This window comes from Strix uralensis, chromosome 13, assembly GCF_047716275.1.
Source record: "Strix uralensis isolate ZFMK-TIS-50842 chromosome 13, bStrUra1, whole genome shotgun sequence".
Lineage (NCBI taxonomy): Eukaryota > Metazoa > Chordata > Aves > Strigiformes > Strigidae > Strix > Strix uralensis.
The window spans coordinates 19365496-19386527 of NC_133984.1; the positions used below are offsets into that span (position 1 = coordinate 19365496).

Genomic DNA, 21032 nt, shown 5'->3' on the forward strand with positions numbered 1-21032 from the left:
CCCGGAGGCCCCGCCCTGCCCGGGCCCGCCCCGCCGCCAGGGGGCGCTGTGGGGACGAGCCGCCCGGCCGGCGGCGGCAGCTTCCCGCGGAGTCTCGCGCGCTCGTGACGCGCCGCCACGTGACGCGGCGCCGGCCGGGCCGCTCCGCGCGAGTGAGGGGAGGGAGGGAGAGCTCCCGCCGCACCGGCGCTTGGGGGGGGACGCGGCGGACCGGGCCGGGCCGGCCGGGCCGGGGGCCGGAGCGGGGGACCGAGGCCGGGCCGGGCTACTGAGGCCGGGCCGGCGCTCCCCGGCGGCCCGTAGCGAGCCGCGGCCTGGTCCGCACGTGGGGCCTGGTCCCCTCCGGCACGCCCGGGCCGCTTCCGCCGCCGTGCGCGCCTGTGCCGGCGGCTCGGCACCCACCGGCGGGGACGGCCCCCTCGGCGTCGCAGGATCGTCCCCTGAGCCGCCGCCCGCCATGCCGCCGCCGGAGCCGGAGCGGGTGCCCGAGCCGGTGCCCGAGTCGGTGCTGGAGCAGTGGCGGCAGTACAACGAGACCGAGCGGCAGTGGGGGCTGCGCCGCCGCTTCATCCTCCGGCACCTCCACGGCTACCCCGGCGCCGCCATCGACCAGCTCCTCTCGCTCTCCGTCCTCTGGACCAACCACGTCTTCATGGGCTGCAGGTGAGGCCCGGCGGGACATCCCCGGCACAGGGCTGCCGCCGCGGGGCGGGGGGGGCGGGGGTCGCAGCGACTGGGCCTGAGGCGGCCGCCCGGGGTGGCGGTGGTGGGCCCCGGCCGCTGGCCCCGCTCCCTGCCGGGGTCTGGCGGTGGCTGTCAGCCGCGGGTGCCCCGGCGGGTCAGCGGGTTCAGGAGGGTCCCCTTGGGGCGGCCGAGGCACCGCGGAGGCGGCCCGGTCTGCTGGCAGGAGTCGGGTTTGGAGCCGCCGCCTGGAGCGGGGCCGAGCAGCCCCCGGCGCCGGGCGGGGAGAAGGAGCTCCGGGTCCCTCCGGCCGCTCCGCTCCCAGGGGCTCCCGGCGCTGCTCGGCTGAGCCTCGGCCCCAGCTGCCTTTTAGAAAGTAACCCCAGAGGAGCCGGGATGGAAGCGGCTGGTGCGGGAGAAGCATTCTTTGCTCGAATGTGCGTGTGTTCGTATGTGGAGGGGAGCAAGCTGCTGAAAAAGTACGTGTGTGTTTTGAAAGTAGTTCTTGATGTCCCACCCCTGAGGAGTCGTTAAGCTTGTGGTATTGTGCTTTGTAATTTGAGAAGAAAGTATTCCTCTAAGCATGAAGCAGCCTATACCGTCCCCTTAAAGCTCAGTTTTTGTGAGAGAAATAGGCCTGGTGAGTGGAAGAGGTTTGCTTCCATCAGGGTTAGTGTTCACGTGCAGAAAGCACCGTACCGTAAGGGCAAGGCTGTGGAGATCTGCAGGAACGTCACCCACGGCCTGACTGACACTCTTGATGTTGTGATTATTTTTAACTGGACACAAGGCTTTAAAGACAGAAGCAACTGCTTAACGACTAACTGCAGCAAACTGTGCAGTGACAGAGGACCTTGTAAACACTGAAGGGCATATAGTTTGACTTTTATTGATGTTACTACCCCAGAGCCTTGCTGGGGAATATTTTGTGTTATTTGTACAGAGCCAAGTCAATGTCTTTAAGTGTAGATCTGCATGTTTTCTTATTTCTTTCTGGTCCAAGTACTAAACTGTTCTGCGCTGCAAGCACCAAAGTTGAACGTAGTTTTAAAACAGCTTCAAATTCCAAAGCTTGAGTAGTATGTTAAAATTGAACATATTTTCTTAAGATAAAGTCTGTTTTGTCCATTAGCTCATCTTATGGTGTTTATGTGCTGTCTTAATGGAGGGCCTTCTTTGTGATAGTGCTTTTGGGAATCAGTGCGGTAATACAGGGTGCTGATAACAGAAGTGAAGAACTACGTGGCAAGATCTCAAATCCTAAAAAATGGTGCCGTTTAAGCCTGTAAGTGCATGTACTTTCCCTGATGAACATCTCTATATGCAACTCTCAGGAGAGACATGAGGATAGATTTAGGCATGATGGTGTGCAGAGCCATTATCAGTGAGGATGTCTCCCCAAAGCTGGTGTTGTGCACGAACGTGAACACCCCACACAGGCACAGCGAATGCGCTGGGCTGTTAAAATGCAATTGGCAGCTTCACTTAGAGTTGTCTGGGGAAGGGAGGGGACCCACAGCTTTCACTGGAACTGTGGAACTGCCTTTTGCTGCTTGGGAAGAGCTGTTGCTGCTGTATCAAGTGAATAACTTAAAAAGTTCAGGGAATTTTTGTTGTTTTCTCTGAAGTTTGTTGGTTGGGTTTTGGTTTGGGTTGGGGTTTTTTGTTTGTTTTGTTTGTTTTTTTTTTTTTTTCTGTTGATCACTTGCTAGCTGAAGACAACCTGTTTGACAGAGTAAATACAAATCTGTCTCTGCTGATGAAAACTGAGGGAGTGTTCTGCTGGGGGATGATCTGGAGAATGTCCAGAAGGCTTAGAAAACATGGTCTGTGAGGAAGCAGTTAAGTAACAGGATTCATTTAGTTTAGGGGTGGATAAGAGAAGATGCATGTGTTCTCAGATATGTTAAAGGTGGCTGCAAAATATGGGGGGAAGCATAATGCTCCAGAGCTACTGGGATCAGGATAAGAGGTAACATATTTGAGTCACACCAGGGAGACTTCAGCTAGGCACTGGAGGCATGGCATTCCTCTGCCTCCATGTACAGTCTCTACAACTTGAGATTTCTAAGGCCCTGTTAGACAAACACATGTTGGGGGTGGTTGATCTTCCCCTGGGCAGAAGTCTGAGCCCCAGACATCTCCATCCTTTGTGAAGAAGAGTGACACGCACACGTCAATTCTAACGCTGTTCTTGCACCCTGCTGGAAAAGGGCATCATTCTTCATGTTCCCATCAGAGGTAATGTACTCTTCTCCCTGTAAGCCAGAGAGAGGAATAGAGTTTCCCACCCCGCTCCCTTCTGGCTGCAGGAGGATGAGGTATCACCACTGTCCACCTCCCTTTGATCCCTCTTGGCATCGTCTTCCCGTGCAGAGTTCTGCTGCCTCTCTGCTGGGGGCTGAGCGGTGCTGGGTACCTGCTGGTGAAGCAGGGACTGTGCTGGGGAGTGTTCAGAGTTATCACCCAGTGATTTAAGTGGATCTAACTTCTGCCTGGCCCTCTGCATCAGGAACAGGAAGGGCATTTCCTGAGTGGAGAGCAAGTAGATTTTCAGAGCCCTTGGAAGTATTTAAAAGCTGGTGCAAGTTATTGCAACACTAGTTGTTGGGTCAGCTGGGGGCTCCTGTCCATGGGCAGTGACCTGATGCTTTTTGACCTTTGAAGGTGAGCACACCACGGAACAGGTGCAAGATTGCTTTTTCTCCTTTCTGAACCACAGCGTGAAGCTGTCAGAGGCTGGTTCCAGGTCATGTTTGTAGGTTCTCCTTGGTTAGGAAGGTTTGGGCTTTTTTCTTGTTCAGCTTCAGCGTGCAAATGGCTTGAAAACATGTGATGGATCCCCAGAGCAATGGAAAACTGAGCTGGTCGGGGATGTAAGGCCAGGAGGGAAGGGGCTGTCCAGTGCGTGTCCTGCCTCTGTGGAGCTGTGAGTGTGCTGCTGCGGGGCCAGGGTTTGCACAGAGCTGGCTACAGCCACCTCACCGCTGCCATGGCTCAGGGATTTAAAATGCTTCAGTTACAGCTACCAGGCTAGAAATTAGTATGGCTTTTTAAAGAGTGGTCAATAAAGGCTGAGCAGGGCCTTTGTCATCTGACATCCGCGATTTCAGTATTGGTGACGTGTGGTGTGTGGCTGCTGACCCAGACAAGACTTCAGTGCCAGTCGGTCGCTCCTGTGCTTAGTTCACTGACACTGCAATGCCCATGGGGACAACCCCTTCCCCACGTCCCTGGGTTCCTTAATGTCCCTAGTAGTTCTGCCAAATGTTATATTTCGATAGATAATGTATTTAAGTTTAAAACACTCAGTTTGGTGGCTGCACGATTTGTTGTTCACGAGTGGGTTCACTTAGAGCCAGGTAGCCTGTTCGCTGGTGTGCAGGCCGTCTGCCGGCACTGAGCTGGCTCAGCTCCTGGGTTAATACTCCAGAAAAATCAGGGGGAGCGTCTCCCCTGCACCAGGTACCGTGGCTCAGGCAGCTTTGGTTCTTGTTTTGCATAATAAAAGCTTGTGTGTGCCTGTGTTTGTGTTGCCCCCGTGGGACCAGTTCTAAAGTGGTTTCCTGTTGAATCCACACAGATATGGCTTGCAGGTCATGGAGAAGGTTCTCAAGATGGCTGAAGGCATCGATATCGGGGAAATGAGGACATACGAGTTGGTCCCTAGCAGGAAGCTAAAAAGATACCACTCTCCATCTGACAGTGAGTATATCTGCCTGCATGTCTCCTGGTCGCTGTCGGGTGGGCATTAGTGGGAGCGTGGGGAGAGCAGCGTGAGCCAGCACGACAAACTGAAGAGAAGTGACCGGGATGTACTCTGCTAGACTGCGGTGTTTTCCCTCCTCTGCCACGTTGTGGGGTGTACGTAATTCATGTAAAGTTCTCTTTTTGCTTAAGAAAATACAATTTTTCATTGAAATTACCAGGTAGGTGATTTTCCCTAGTGATAGTCTTGGGGAATTGAATCTATGTAATGAAGTATCTGTCTGCCCTTCTTCACTGTGGTGAGGGGTGATGTTCTGACCTGAGAAGGGATTATACACCTGCATGGAGACATGGAGTTCAGCTTCGTGATTTTGAGTTGCAGCCGGTCTGGAGCACTGGGGGGTGGTGGTGGGATTAATTTATTCTTTTTTTTTCTCCCTACCGTGCCTGGAAGAGTCCTGCATGTGTCATCCCAGTCCTGTGGTCTCGGGGGTCAATGTTCCAGCTGTAGCTTTTCCTGTGGAGGAAGCGGCAGAGAGGGCTGGCAGTTCAATGGCTCCGTCTGCTGGCTCCTCTCCAGCACCTTGGGAGCGCCCTGCCCTCTGCGGAGCGAGGGACGGGAGAATCGGTCATGTGTGCAGGTGCAGGTTGTGGATGTGAGCAGGCAGGCCCTTGCTTTGTGAGGCAGCATCAGTCCGTAGTTTGGCTGTTTAAAGTACAAATGGTCAGACAGCACAGGACTCCTCTAGGGTTGGATATAATCCCTAGCTCTGGCAAAGTTTCTTCTGTTACTTTGACACCCAGCAATCTTTCTGTGCTTCCGTGGGCCAGCTGCAAAACTGAGAAAATTACTACTTGTCTCCCATGTTTTGTCTGTCTCTCAGGCAGCAGCTCTGAGGGGAAGGGTTCTCTACTGCGTGTTGCACAGACAGCATAAAGAGCTGTTCTGCTGGTGAGAGCCTTTAGATGCTGCTGCAGTGCAATCATCAGGATACCAAACCGATCAAAAAATTTAAACCTTGCCATAATTCATCAAAACTGGTGACCGAAGGATTTAACACATGTATAAGAGCTTTGTCGCCTGATTTAAATGTGAAGGCCTGTTTATGCTGTATGTGAAGTGGTTTCTTCATCTGCAATGAACTAGGCTATGATAAATAACATTAAGGTAGGGTGATGTCTAGACAGATGTGTTTCCTGACCTATATTACGATTGCATACATTGGCACTGGATTAGGCAGCTCATTCCAAGGCGCTGAGGTGGCCTTTTGCTCCTCTCATGAAATGACACGCATGTACCACTTTGGCGTGTGGGGGCTAAATCTTTCACCAGAGAAGTCTTGTATAACCATCTTTTAAATGTGACGTATTTGCTTATCAGCTATTTGATCCTCACTTTCTGCAGTAGCTGTGCGTATCAGGATATTCTGCCTCATTTGCATTTCTTCTGGTTAAGAAACAAGAGGTCTGTCTACCAGTAATGTGTAATGGGCCCCCTCAGCCGCTGCAGCTGTCGCCTGAGGCTCGGGCAGATTTCTCCATGTTTGGTGTCTTTTAGCCAAGGGTAGTTATATTTACAGAAAATATGCTTCTATTAACACTGTCATTAACAGCCCTGCGTGTTTTGGAAAGGAGGGTTCAGTATCACTATGTTCCTCCATTAGATGAGAAGACCTGAAGACAGAGTAGTTTATCATCTGAGATCATCCCGCAACCCTGCAGCAGAGTCAGAGCTGAGGCTCTAGTCCTGCTCTGGTGTTCTGTCTTACTGGCTGTAGTTTTTACTTGTTTTAGTAGCTTTGAATGGATTAACTTCAGAAATTACTGGCTGGGTTCAGTGGGCAGTGTTGGGGAGCAGAGCAAGTGATTTGGACCTAAAATCCGTGTAACTAAATACATAATTTTTGCATGGTAGTTGTGGAGCTGGAAATACTGCGTAGTGACCCACACAAGAATGAATGGTCTTATTTGATCAATTGTGAATGTCTTCAGAAGGAAACCTTTTGGTTTGTAGCTAAGAAGTAGGAATCCTGTGTTCAGAGCCTGCAGGCTTCTCCTGGAGGTCACTCTGTGAAAACACTGTCTCCCTGTCATAGCACATATTGATAATCTTGTCCTCTTCTTCCACCCCATAGGTCCAGAGCTGGAAGAGATTCCTGAGCCACCCAAAAAGATGGTCCCCAGGTTCCGGGTGCGACCACGTTTTGAACCCATACACTTTGTCACCAGTGCTGAGAAGGATGACAAGAAGGAAGAATCTCTGGATAACCAAATGCAGGAGGTGAACCAGGAGGCAAATACGAACAGCATAGTGCAGCCACCTGAAAACTGTACAAATTCTTTTGTGAGTGCACGGGAGGTGGATCCCCAGCTCTCCAACTCAGCTGGGTTTGGCTTTGCAGGCCAGGCAGCAGCAGCCAAGAAGGCTGTGAATAGCATGGACTCTACTGCAAGCAGCGTGTTGCAGGTTTCTGTTTCTCCTTCGACTGTCCAGTCTGCATCAGAGACTTTCCCTCCGTCAGCTATAATGCTGAAGCAGAGTTTTATTGAGAAACTGTCAGCAGCTATCTGGAAAAATCTTGCTAACCCAGATGCAAACACTGGGACTGATAAAATTAACTATACGTATCTTTTGACACGTTCAATTCAGGCATGCAAGACAAATCCTGAATATATTTATGTTCCTCTGAAAGAAATCGCCCCTGCTGACCTCCCCAAGAGCAGGAAACTTCTAACAGATGGCTTCGCTTGTGAAGTGCGGTGTCAGAACGTCTACCTGACCACCGGTTACGCCGGCAGCAAAAACGGATCCAGGGATCGAGCCGCGGAGCTGGCGGTCAGGCTGCTGAAGAACTCTGTGGAAGTTCGAGTCGTTCAGCGGAAGTTCAGGCACACCTATCACGAAGACTTGGTGGTGTGTGAGGCAGGCGTGAGTCGCCCAGATTTCCCTCCTGCTCTTAAACCTCACGAGGAGTTTGTAGTTGCCAACAGGGACTGTGTCCCGATGCAGCCTGGTACTGAATCTGTGAAAGGTTCCACGAATACCAGCAAACACTGGACTAGTTTTGTCCTCACGGAGAATGCCAGCGACGCAATAGGAATACTTAACAATTCTGCCTCATATAACAAAATGTCTGTTGAATATAAATACGAATTAATGCCCAACCGCTCGTGGCGTTGTCAAGTGTATCTCCAAGATCACTGCCTAGCTGAGGGATTTGGCACTAAAAAGACCAGCAAACACGCGGCAGCTGAGGAGGCCTTGAAGATTCTGCAGAAGATGCAGTCAAATATAACTACCATCAAAGTGACCCAGGTTCAGAAAGTGGGCTGCTCATCGCGGGGCTCCGGGAGGAAGAAGGACCTGAAGGACCTCGTGATTTATGAGAACTCCAATAATCCAGTGTGTACGCTGAACGACACCGCCCAGTTCAACAAGATGACGGTGGAGTATGTCTTTGAGAGGATGACTGGCATGCGGTGGAAGTGCAAGGTGCTGCTTGAAGATGAATTCATTGCAGAAGCAGTTGGAGTGAAGAAATCTGTCAAGCATGAGGCAGCAGAGGAAGCCGTGAAAATCCTCAAAAAGACTCAGCCAACTGTTGTTAATAACCTGAAGAAAGGCACCATCGAAGATGTCATCTCCAGAAATGAGATTCGGGGTCGCTCAGCAGAAGAGGCTTTCAAACAGAAGATCAAAGAAGATAACATTGGGAATCAAATTTTAAGAAAGATGGGCTGGACAGGCGGTGGCCTAGGGAAAGACGGTGAAGGAATTAGAGAGCCTATCTCGGTGAAGGAGCAGTTTAAAAGGGAGGGACTTGGGCTTGATGTAGAAAGGGTGAACAAAATCGCTAAAAGAGATATTGAAGAGATCATTCGAAACTATGCACGCTCAGAAAGTCACATTGACTTGACTTTCTCTAGAGAACTGACCATGGATGAGCGGAAGCAGATACATCAGATTGCCCAAAAATATGGTCTTAAAAGTAAATCTCATGGGCAGGGGCACAACAGATACTTGGTGGTGAGCAGGAAGCGGCGCAAGGAGGATCTGTTGGACCAGCTGAAGCAAGAAGGCCAGGTTGGGCATTATGAGCTTATTATGCCTCAGGCAAAGTGAGGTTAGGTGTCCCACGTCACCACAGACTGAGCTTCCTAGATACTCGATTAAAGAAAGAGATGCTGCATTTTTCTTGTTGTTGGTTATATTAACGTTGAAGTCTTTTACTTCGTTAATATAATTTCAAAAATGTTGTTAGACATTTAGAACTGACCAAGTTCTGTTCAAGTATATTAGCACAACCCAAAAGCAGTAGTGCTGTTACTGTATGTGTCTTTGATATTACTTGTTCCTCCATATTTTAATAGTTTTGTAATAGCAAAAACACATGTCCAACGAGAATGAATTTGACATCATTTAAAATTATAGTTCCCTTATTCTTCTTGACCAAGGAAGGAAAAAAAAATGCCTTTTTTTTAAAAAAAAAATAAAATAATAAAAAGCAAAGGAAATGCAGTCTGGAGGAATAGACCTGTATGTAAAGTTGGTATTAATGACAATAAAAATAAAACTTTATTTCTGGAAAAAAACAGGATTTGTCACACTTTGTATAAAAAAAAATGTGTGAAAACTGCATTTATTCTTGAGAAATATATAGAGGTCTTGTCTCCACTGTGTATGTATGTAGAAAGATGTCCTTAACCTGTTTAACAATACAGTTTTATTCATAGATTTCTACATTGAGTCTCCCATACTGAGAATTCCCGAAAGCACCTTAATTGTCACTGTATTGGACCGAGATAATTCCAGTGCATTTTTACCTTGGAGCACTGCTTGACATGTGCAAATACCATGGTGAAGTGTGAAATATAAGAACTGGAGGTAAACGCAGAGCCCACGCTCAAAGATGCTCGTGTAGCTTGTGGGGACTGTTATATAACTTATTTTTTTACTTTGAACATAAGCTCTTTAATCCTGAGCAAAGTCAAACCTGTGCCTAATGATGTCTCTGCTCCATTACTGTACCTGTGCTTGTGTCTGTCAGGCGCGAAGCCCAAGTAAACTTTGTGGTGTTGCTCTGGCGTGTGGTGTGAGTGCGGCGTCTCTCCAGGGCGGGCAGGCGCTGCCGGGAGCCCGGGGCGCTTCTCTCCTTGCTGGGGGGAGCAGGTCCCCCCCTCTGCCGGGATCGTACCGCAGGTGCTGGTGCTGCGTGAGCCTGGCAGGAACGCTGGCTTCCCGCGGGGAGAGCGCAGAGGTTGGGGATGGCCCTGGGGAGACCCCAGCGTGAGCCGTGCCTGGGGATGCGGGCTGTTTCTGTCAGCAGCCAGGCCTTGCTGCTGATGAGTCTTTAGCGTGAAGCCAGTCTTCATGAAATATTTTTTTTTGTCTGTTCTGTTGCCTTGCGTCTCAGCTATCACTTTTGGTTTTCTGCTGCCTATATTTGCTGCTCCATCTTTTTACATCATCCTCTAGCTTTTTTTTCCCACCTCCTGTTCTGTTTTCTTTTTAAATACTCTCAGTGCTGAGGAGCGGGTGACTGACCGACTGATGAGGTGGAGTATCCTGGTGATGTGCAGTCAGAGGCACTTTCGTCCCCACAGTTATGGGAAGGAAGAGGCTGCCCTGGCAGGTAAGACTCGCTCGGGAAGAAGAGAGCGAGCTTTCCCTCCTCTCTTTGCCTGGGTGGCTGCAGCCCACCTTCTAGCTCGGACTTCTGAAATAAAAGCGTGCTGCTGCTGTCTTTGTAGAAAAATAATCTGACAATTCTAAAAGTATGTTGGTTTTTTGGTTTTGTTGGGGTTTTGTGTGCGTTATTCCCTCTCTACTTCTGAATTCTGCTCTGAAGAACACTGGGCTCTAGCAGATGGTGATGTAGGAGTGGAAGAAGCCTGGTACTTTCTAGGGAGATATTCCTGCAGGCAGGAGCGCAGCCCCCCTCCCCAACTTGGACATGCAGCAGGTCTTCAAAGCCTGGTGCTGCTGCGAAGGCAGCCGGGGCCCCACGGCGGTGCTGGGGCAAGAGGTGCCTCGGCAGGGGCCAGCGTGTGGCTGTGACCCTCGCCCCCGCCCCCAGCTTTGCCACGTGCGGGACCTGCCCGTTGCCTTCCAGCTCAGGTGGTGGCTGTAGGTTTGGGTGGCCGGGGTGGCCTGGCTGAGCTAAGGCACTGCCAGCCCTCCCCGCTGCAGTGCGTTCGTGGAGCTGTAAGCGGTTTACAGTTCAGTCAGTGGATGAAGTCTGTACCCCAGAGGGGTGTAAAGGTGAGATTTCCCCCCCACACACACTGCTCTGTGCTGCTCTTGTTTCTGGCTGCCTTAAGAGTCCACTCTTTTTTCTTTTTTAGCAACCAGCAAGACAAATACGAAATGGAGGGACTGATGCGCTGGCCTCTGTGGCAGTAGGACTTGGCCCCTTCAGAAAGGGTTCTGCTGGCAGCAGCCTGCAGGAGCCCTCCCAGCTGGGATGGGGCAGCAGCTCAGATACTCTGGGTTGGTGTCTCCATCCCCGTTGGAGCTGGAGTGGTGGTCTGGGCTCTGTAACATAGTTGGAGCAACTAAGGTGCTTGTTGCTTGACTGGCTCTGACAGGGGCCAGGCTCGCCCAGGGAGCGCTCGAGGAGCACCCACCCCTAGGTGAGGCAGAGGTGCCGTCCCTTCCCTGTGTGCACCCAGGAGCGGGGCAGCTCTCACCCGGGGGCTGTGAGGACACTGTCCTTCAGAAGGAGCCCCTGTAACTTGGTGGGAGTGCAGTGGAGCGAGGCTGTGCCATGTAAGACAAAAGGCCTGTTCAGCAGTGGGAGCTGTGGGTGCAGCAGGTACAAAGGCCAGTTTAATTTTTTAAAAGAGCCTGGCCACTTTCATCTTCATTACAGAATTAAGCAGCAGTACCAGCTTCTGTTATGTGTCAGCCACTTAAAATCCTGTTCTTCCCCTAGTAAGACAGGAGGAAAATAAACATGCTTCCTCTACCAATTCATTACTGAGCCCATTAAGTTGCTGTAACTCATTATCACAGGCTCCTTTTTGTCAACAGTTCACGCTGAGGCCTGACACAGTGCTGCAGCTCCTGCAGGCACTGGCTTCACTAAGGTTCATGTCTGTCAGTCCTGGCCTGTCTCCTCCTTTGCCCCTCACACTGCCGTGCCTGGCTGGGAGGGCCAAGTCCACCACCCCCTGCCCTGGCAGGCACTGCTGCTGCCCTGGGCAGGAACAATGTCACTGTCCTGCTGTAAGGGGCCACCTGGGGCCTGATCCCGCCCCAGGCTCCACCAAAATAACCACAGTTATACACCTCTTGCCTATTTATACAATAAGCACTAAGGTTACACTTTATTTACAAGTTTTGAAAAATGTACAGTTTCTTACATGGGTTACTTGTGCAAAGTTAAACTTCTCAACTAACAGACCAATGTGCACACAAAAGACACTGGAACAGTGGACAACACAACTGTAGGTCTCATCCCACACTGCTGCTTTAAGGTACTGTATCCAAATGTACAAACTTAGCCTTACAAAAAAAGTGAGTCTGGACTTACAAATGTTTTTTCAGAGTTGAAAAAATATTTTCATAAAACTGAAGGGAAACTAACTCAAGCATGCAGCAGTAGCTCACACAAACCCCACGGTAATCTACAAAGAGCAGAAACTGCAGAGACCCAAGTGCCTACCCCCTACTTCATTCAACCTTTCCACGAGGCACAGCCGGATCCCAAAGAACTTCTTATCTTTCTCAGCTAAAGATAAGGGGCAGGAGAAGGACACTGAAGGGGAGTAATTCCACCACTGGAACACTTCAGGTTTTACCTCTTCCTTGATGTGGAAGGTCTGCGCTCAGAGTACCACAGCTCTACCTGGTTTTGTCCAGTAATGCCTCAGTGACAGGACTATAGAAACATATTGAAGCAGTCTCTGTAGGCATGTCCTTTAAAATAAAAATTAAAAAAAAGGGGGGGTTGTTTCTCAGCCTAAGCAAAGATCAAAGTACCACAACTGTAGTGATTTATGTATATCTGTACATAAATCTTGTGTGTGAAGTGCAGCGGTAACTAGCATTCCACGGTCTTACTAAATATCTGAATTGGAATCAATTTGAGAGTTGTTTTTTCTCCATGAGCAAGGAGTTGCTAAACCAATACAAAAGGGAAACGAGGTTACTTCTTCACTCAGTACTTACAAATGCAGTGGGGTCTAAACCAATAGTAGAGGTAAATGACCAGCCTGGACACATCAGCACTTTAGTTAATATCAGTTAAAAAATGTGTATGTATATAAACATCCCTTTTATCAAGCTACACATAAGCATCACTGTGTATAACACAATTACAATTAAAAGCTTAGTGTACACTACAGAAATGCACAATACTGCCCTAAGACTGGAGAGGGACCACAGGAAATGAATTCGGCATCAGTAACTCTTTTGCAAGTAACCCAAGTACAGAACATTTGACTTCAAAGTGGGTGCTTTCTGATGTCCAAGGAGAAGAAGCTTCAGCAAGGGAGGGTGGCAACAGCACAACAGCTATTCTGCTTGCAAAGTAAATGCTAGGAGGAAAAAGATGACTCAGACACTTTGTTTATTTCCTCATCAACAGAGTGTTCATTTGCATCATCCTGGGTCAACAGTCACGCCAGCTCTGTTCTACTATTGCAGAAACCCGTTTTTCATATTCCCGCTTATTCTCTTGGTATAGCTGAGCTGCCTGGCTGTTTGCTGGACTGTTAGGATTTGGCTCATCCAATAGAGACTGTGCAAAGAGAAAAAGATTCTTAGGCACTCGAAAGCATGCATAGTTTTCCGACATATTCCTTAAACTATCCGCACAAGTTAGCGAGCAGAGGTTAATCTAGCTACAGGTACGGCACGCTGCGGTATTCCAGCTGCGAGTGACGGGAAGCTTTCGCTATCAGTCTCACTCTTGGCAGCGCAGGCGACTGCTGAACCGATGGCAGTGCCATTGCTGGGTGGGTCCCTTCAGCCACCGCCTGCGGTCACTGGCCGCTCCCTTTACACCTGGGAAGCATTCACACTTTAGCAAATCCCAAGGTATAGCGGCTATACTGCCTAGCAGGAGGGGAGGAAAAAAAAAAAAGTGTTTCCTGAGCTGTTTTTGTCAAAGCATCCTGATTGCATTCTGCCTTTTCATGCAGAGTTCTTTTTACCTGTATGGATGTTAAGATGGAGGAGACATCATAAGTAGGACTCCAACGATTCTGAAGAATATCCAGACATATACTACCATCTGCATAGACTAGAAAAGGTTCAAGAAGAATGGCTTAAAACAGAAGTTGTACAGCTACTCGGTTTTTATCTAGCACTACCTCATGCTGAAAACTGACAAACACCGCAGAAGTCAATACCGTCTGGCAGACTTAAGTCCAGCAAACAGGCCTGTAGGCAGGAAGAGGTGAAGCTTGTCACCCACAGCTGTCTGAGGTACTTAAAGTCAACTGCTGCTTATTCTTCAACATCAAGCTTCTCTACAAGATTGCAACTACCACTATGGAAAACCATGAATAGATTTTTAAGGCAAAAGAATTTAAGCTACCCACAAGTGAACCAAATAAAGAACACAAGCAAAAAGCTGTTTACACATAAGATTTCCCCTGAAAGTATCTACCACAGACAGTGTCTAGTCACCTTTCTGACAGCACCTCAAGAGGAACCTTCCCTCCGTGCACTTTACCCACACACACACTTACTACACTGGAAAGTTTCCAGTATTTCTTCACAAAGCTAATACTTGTTTGGAGGCAAGGCACACATCTCCAACCTCTAATTACCAAGGGGATTACTGAAACAATCTTACTATCACTGGCTGTAGTTAGAAACTAGCACTACATTTCAAGGTGTAGCATTCTTACAGGCATTTTTGGGAAGTACAGTGATGAAAGACAACGGCATTCAGCACTGTCACTACACCCGTATGCACTACGTATAGACAAAAGCCCAGGGCACTGCTGTTTAAGTACAAAATACTCTTCTGTGAGGTTTAACAACAGGCAGCTGAGAGAGAAGAGCATCTCATCAACACTGTGCTGTAACACCTGAAAGGTAAGAGGCTCCTTTCGTTTCAAGCCTGAGCACTGCTCACATATTCATCTTTACCAAAACTACACAGAACCACACTGCAATTTTGGTAGCTTAATAGATAGTGGAAACTTTTATAATAAATAGACCCTTTTCTACAGAACTATAGCATGCTATATCTTAAAAAAAAAAAAAAGCAAGCATTGTGTAAGTACTTACCATTTGGATGAAACATTTTCGAGACAAATCTAACAGTAGGTGGCTTATTCGGATATTCTTCTGTGAATTCTATTGTAAGTTTGAAAGTTCCTGGAGTTGAGAGAGAGAGATAAGTAACCTTTATTCAGAATGAATTTACACAGGGGATGAGTAAGTAGTATCCCTCCACAAACACAAACCGGTACCACTGTGCTCATACATGCATGCTGGAGAGGGAATATAGATCGCTCAGTCCTACAGTGATTCTTCTACTCTCTTTGGGGTTAATCATTAACTCTGAAGTCCCAGACAGTACTGGTACAAGAGTATCTCCCATGACTGACTTTTACTGCCAAAACCACCACCCCAACCAAAAGGTTTGTGTAAGGAAATAAATCTGTCCTTGAGGTTTTCTTCCACAAAGCCTCATCCCAGTGCACTGTGAAAACAACACACATTGGTGTACAACCAGCCGTGTAACAGGCCATGATTGAGTAAGTCCTAGAGACTGGGATATGCTCTCATGCCAAGGACCTCCTTATTTCCTCCCTGTTTAAATTTCAAGAAAATACATTTTTATCAACGACTGTGAAGTAATTAGGTCTTATTGTAGAAAAGTAGTATTGAAAACAGCATCCAAATCAGACACCTTAAAATAAAAATCGGATCATTTACTTCACATTAACTACTCTTCCTTTGAGAAAGACTAATCAAGCGGAAACAGAAAACTGTGTAGTCCCAATCCAATCATTTTAACAGCCTGCACCAACATAAGTTATCTTGGCCCTTCTCCTCAGGCTATGACAATCCGAGAACAAGAAGTCTGTCAACTAAGCTGCATACATATGGGTCCAGGGGACTAAGCACTGCTGGCAATTCCAATCAGTAGCTGAGGAACGCTGCGCACTCAACTTCACAACAGGGAAGAGTCTCTTTACCATGCTGTGGCCTCAGACCAGCCAAGTGGGAGGCAGTTTATGGAGTTCCTGGGTCTGTCCAGAGAGACGTATCTGAAGCACCTTCATATAAATATACAGCCCTCCCGTAAAAGGAACGTACCTTACAGCAACAGCTCTAACACCTGCTAGCGCAGACATGGTACCTTTTTTGAAAAGGCATTCTTACGTATCACTGACAGGTTTTTTTCCCCCCTCAACACTCAGTGCCCAAATTAAAACTCAGGGGCTCAGATATAAAGCTCATCCTTGCTTCCTACTGTGAGGGAGTTTTCCAGCACTAATATAATTAATGTATTCCTTTGTTTGGCTGGCAAATATGTACCAACAACTGGTAGCCAGAGAAGAGATTTTTTCAACCCTTTTCCTGTTTTTCAGATCAGCAAGGACCTGCAGTGTTTCTAAGGGACTCCTTCCTTTATAAGGAGATAAATTATGATGTTGAGTTGCAAGAAATGAAGGTCACTGCTGTGACGTCCCAGTTTGCATATGAAGACACAGTACAGATGCTTCACAGCTATCTGAACAGCAGTGGGAAGTCCAAACATCCTAAAAATAAGTTTTTACATGTTTGTTTTTTATTAGTAGCCTAACAGCTTAAGAGCAGAGAGCCCCCAGCATGCTATCTTACTGTAAAACAAAAGGAACAAAAGTAGCATAGTTAAGATTGTTCAAATTAGCAGAAGCCTGCAGTGGGGCTTTCAAGCTTTACCCCAGCTAATCCAGAGGCACAGAGACAGATCCAAGATCAGTTTGAAAGCCAAGTTAGTAACAACTTCTACCAGCTGCGAGCATCAGCTCAGGACTACCCCTCCTCCCTACACAGTGACAATCCCAAGCAACACTGGCCCTTTGGAATCAAACGCTTAGAGATTTGATTCTAAACCTTAAGAGATTCCCAGCTCTCCCTGCCCCAGTTCTGGTTCTCAGTAGCCTCCTTATGAGGTAGGAAAGCAGGCATTTTCTTCTGTGGAAGAGTGACTAAGCAAGCAGTAGGCTGAAAACTGAGCACAAACCGTCAAATAGTAGAGTTCAACAAGCATACTTGAGAAAATGAATGCTATTCCAGAACACTGACTGAAGTGGGAGCAGAGGGGATAGATAAGATGGCCAAAAATCAGTAACATGGGCAGTTTGGTCTCAGAATCCATTTAAAACTGCTGAAAGAAAGGGAAGCTATCTGTCCCACCAGGGACAGGACAGCATTACTTTTAACACAAATCTGAGCGAGCGGTTAGACAGTTTCCAGCTGAAGCATCTACCTACTCAAATTTCCAAGTTAAGACCCAGAGTGGCAACGGCTCTTTGAAAGGGCTCCACAGTACACAACACCTCGCTGTTGAGCTTTATTAAAGGACAGATCCAGAGATCCAGTGAAGCAAAGTCCAAAGGTCACTCCCACTGAAAGCCCACACAAGTGAAGCAGGTATCACGACACACACTGCTGGCTGGGGATGAGGCCTTCAGCATCCAGTCTGTTGCTAATTTTATAGGTTTCAACTGGTATTCCTTGCAACTTACCCTAGACAGCCAATTTTAAAATTGTCATTCATTTCATTATTCATATCAGGATCATCACTGATCTTAAGAGAACATTCCCTTTTTCTCTCTTGTATTTATTTACCTTGTTGATCTGTTTATTCTGCTTCGGGATGTGAAACTCTGGCATGGCTAACAGGGAGGCTTCTCCATGGCCTGTACGCTGGCCTGAGTGTCCCCCACCAGAGCAGTGCCCAGGGCCCTGCCAGGCCCTCCTCGCTGCAAGGAGCGAGGGCAGCCCCCTCTATTCCTCTGTCCATAAAGCAGGGACGATCTCTTCCTCTCCCGCATGAGGATACAGAATCCATATTCTGTAAGCAAGGAACAAACCCTACAGAAGGCAAACGCCTTGCTCTCTCTGTTCAAGCCTCCTGCACACTCACAGCAAGGCAGGAGACTACAACAGCTGTGTTACTTAACCCTCTCCAAGCCAGGAATCCTGCACTAACCATAGTATCACCATCCAGCTTCAGAGAACAGGTCTGAAGGACTGGGAGAGCCTGGGTTTCTATCCCTGTGACAGCACTACCACTTCAGATGCCACACACATAGATTCTTAGAAATATGGTGAAGGGCAGGGTAAATATCCCCAGGGTCCTACTGCAGACACCTGCAATTGAGTCCTCTTAAACCAGAAGATGGAAGTTATGCTGCTGATCTAAATTAGTAGTTGCTCCTAGGCCGAGTCAGCCTGCGCACTGAGTTGTGAAAACACCCTCTGAAGTCTGGGGGTGGAGGGGAGGGAGGGTTGTTAGCCGCATTATGCTGCACAGCAAGTAAACAAACGTGTTTGAACTTAAGGTTTTCAGTTCAGACAAAGCCAAGAAATCTCGGAAGCTGAGACTGGAGAAGGGTCTCACCAGAATGAGTATAAAGAACAGGGATTCTCATGATGTTGAAGTTATTGCACCTCTAGTTCAACCAAAAAAAAAAATTCACAGGCTACTTTCACAAGAACTAAGGTATCTTAAGTCTTACAGTATCACCAAGAAGTGACAGAGCCTAAAGACAACAATACAAAGCGACTTCTGAAGAACACTGCCCTGCAAAGGCTTCCTGGAAAGGATTAGAGCTCCAGCGTACCTTTGTCTTGCACAGGCCTGCACAGTTACCATACAAGCACAAACTAACAGCTCAATACTGTTAAATAAAAATTCCCTTAATTTTACCTACATTATGCTAAACTGCATCTGAACTGTGCTACTCCACCTGCTTAATGGAAAAGCGCAGTTGAGGCACCAATCCACCCATATCTCTAGGCACCACTTAGTATTTTGTTATCTAGCACAATGTAAGATACGTCCCAGAGAAAAGGAGATAAGCATATCCTACAACGCAAGACATATCTGTTTTCCTGCGCGCATACTGTGAAAACACACACTTTGCTATGAAAAGAGCAATCCATCTCTCACCGAGATTATATTATTAGATCAAGCAAAGCAGTAGGACAGCAGCAGCAGACTCAAGCATCTGTTTGAACTTCAAACTGCTGTGAGTGCAACATGTCCTAAGTGTTTGAGATAAAGACACAGTGCTGCCACAGTGGAAAGCACAGAGGAAATCAGTACGTCAGGGCTCTCAAAAGCAGCCTGCAACTAAATGGAAATATATGGAAAAAAGCCCTTATAGCATCTGTTAACCCCACACTGAGCTCGAAGAGCCTGAACATAGAAACAACCTGCATTTTAGCACACTGCAAGGAGACAGCTTTCTGCTCCAAACAGTGAATCACGCTATTAATGGCAGTGCACCAAGAACCTAAGCAGCTCCAGCAACCCTCACAGAAGTTTAAGAGAGCCTTCTTTAAGGTTTACAAGACGAGAAAACAGAACAGATTTAGTCTATCTGTTCTATTATGTAATATGGCATACTTAAGTTCTAAACATTAGACTTCTGAAGCAGCTACTATAGCAAGTTTCAGAATTAATCCAATATATTTTAAAAAAAGTAACTGGAGTCTTTGGAGTTTTCTCAGGCCTGAAATATTTAAAATCTTCAAATTCTTTACAGAAAAAAAAAAATCTGCAATTTACAGGCATGCCCACAGGTGTTACCTTCAAGGATAAACAGAGACAAAGGAGTTAGCCAAGAACAACATAAGAGTTAAGGAATTTTTCCTATGCTTTTGTCATGAGTCATGGAGATCCAGGATTAATTATAGCCTGCACTGAAAGCATCAAAAAAAAAAAAAAGCATCACTGATTTCAGTTAGACAGTATTTCATGTCTAACAAGTTTTCACAAAGATGCTAGAGTATTCATACAGCATCAGTAAAGCTATAAAAGACAGTAAGGCCAGAGAGAAACTGCTGGGACACAGGTGTGTTACAAGCACCTATTTAGTCAGCTTTTAAAGTTAAAAAGTCCTTTTAATCTTTAACCCTGAATGATACCAACTGTAGCAGAGTGAAGTAGGTGCCAAGGGAAAAAACAACAAAAAAAATCTGTTCTGAACTTCCTCAAACATTCAGCCCATTTCCTACTTCAGCTGACTCACGTTGGGACTTAGTCGCAAAACACTTCCAGCATCAGAAAAAACAGAACTCAAATCAAACTACAACGGTTCTATGCCAGATTTTTGACAGTATTCCAAATATGAGTGTCCCTAAAAACACAATCCAGGGTTCAACAGCAAAGCTTGGAGATCCTTAAAACGGTATGTTAAATTAGGCTTAGGATAGTCAGATTTAGCGATTACAAGAAAGCCCCTATAAACTAATTTGTAGGTTTCTGTCAGTCAACATAGCAATCTAAATCTACAACACTTTCTTGGAGTACGATTAAAAATAAATAAAGAAAGAAAGATTCAGGTAAGTCCAGCACAGGGTTGTGTGGTGAGGTGAATATGCACCCATGTCCCTTCTCCATCCCCGAGCCCACACCTGTTGCAAAGTCCACGGCAGTGACACACCAAGGCCGTGTCAAACTGCAGCAGTCTGTCCCGAGAAAGCCAAACCCCAGGCCCACACGTAGCCGCACTTACCGTCCTCGAAAGGGGTCCCCTCGGGCCTAAAGGAGGGAAGAAGCAGAGCACAGCGTTACGCCGCGGGCAGCCCAGCTCCGACCCCCCCCAGGAGGCAGCGCGGCGGCGGCCCCCGCGGCCTGCCGCCCCCAGCCCCCCGCCCCCGGCCGACTCACCCGAAGATGACTGCGTTCCACACCATGATGTTGTTCTCGGAGGGGGCCCCGCTCACCCCGGCCGGGGGATCCTCCTGCAGCCTGCGGGGCACAGGGAGGGCTGAGGCACCGGCCCCGCCGCCCCCCCCACCTCCGGCGCCCCTCGCGCGGCCGGCGGCCGCCCCTGCGCACTTCGCGTAACCCAGGCAGGTAGCTCCACGCCCCTGCGCAAACAGCGTAACCCGCAGGCAGGCAGCGCCGACCGGCGCTACGCAATCAGCGGAGCGCGCCCTACCCCGCCGCCATGTTGTGCTGCCCCCCTCCTCCCCCGGTAGAGCCGGGCCCTTCGTCCTCCTCCCGCCCGCCGCCCCCCGCCTCCCCTCGGCCGGCGGCCTCGGTTACCTCTTGAAGTCCCGCATGAGGCGCCTACGGGCCGGAGTGGACATGGCGGGCGCAGGGTTATAGATCACTCATACACTGTCAGAGGGAGGACGGGGCGCCCAGAGACGGCGGCGGCGACAGCGAGCTCCAACTGAGGCACCAGCAGCGCTGACGAACAGGAGCGATCGCGGCCTCTACCACTGAGGCGGCGGGGGGAGCCCTGGGCCGAACCGACTCCTGCGCCGGCTGCCGGGCGATCCCGGGATGTACCAACGGCGCGGGGAGAGGGGGCGGAGCCGGATGTCGCTGAGTCCCCAGCGCAGCCTCTACCACCGCAGCGCGGGGGCGAGGGGCGGTGCCCCAGGCCGGGGGCTGTACCAACGGCTGCGGCGGGCGGGGGGAGACGTGGCCTGTGACGCCACGGAG

The 21032-nt window shown here is 48.7% G+C and overlaps 2 protein-coding genes across 4 annotated transcripts; one reads left to right on the plus strand and one right to left on the minus strand.

Moving 5' to 3' along the window:
* Positions 1 to 315: 315 nt before the first annotated feature.
* NKRF (NFKB repressing factor) lies at positions 316 to 9472 on the plus strand. 2 transcript variants are annotated; one of them, XM_074883132.1, is made up of 3 exons: positions 316 to 663; positions 4265 to 4386; positions 6525 to 9472. In XM_074883132.1, exons 1-3 carry the CDS (start codon positions 458 to 460, stop codon positions 8510 to 8512), a joined length of 2316 nt encoding a protein of 771 aa, XP_074739233.1. In that variant the 5' UTR covers positions 316 to 457; the 3' UTR covers positions 8513 to 9472. The 2 variants fall into 2 exon arrangements, with proteins under 2 accessions (XP_074739233.1, XP_074739234.1); XM_074883133.1 differs by lacking the exons at positions 316 to 663; positions 4265 to 4386 and adding an exon at positions 4464 to 5030.
* Positions 9473 to 11683: 2211 nt separating this feature from the next.
* Positions 11684 to 20901, minus strand: UBE2A (ubiquitin conjugating enzyme E2 A). 2 transcript variants are annotated; one of them, XM_074883134.1, is made up of 6 exons: positions 20628 to 20900; positions 20247 to 20327; positions 20092 to 20117; positions 14636 to 14725; positions 13549 to 13637; positions 11684 to 13133 (listed from the first exon to the last, which is right to left on the minus strand). In XM_074883134.1, exons 1-6 carry the CDS (start codon positions 20669 to 20671, stop codon positions 13005 to 13007), a joined length of 459 nt encoding a protein of 152 aa, XP_074739235.1. In that variant the 5' UTR covers positions 20672 to 20900; the 3' UTR covers positions 11684 to 13004. The 2 variants fall into 2 exon arrangements, with proteins under 2 accessions (XP_074739235.1, XP_074739236.1); XM_074883135.1 differs by lacking the exon at positions 20247 to 20327 and having other exon boundaries at positions 20628 to 20901.
* Between the last annotated feature and the right edge of the window lie 131 nt (positions 20902 to 21032).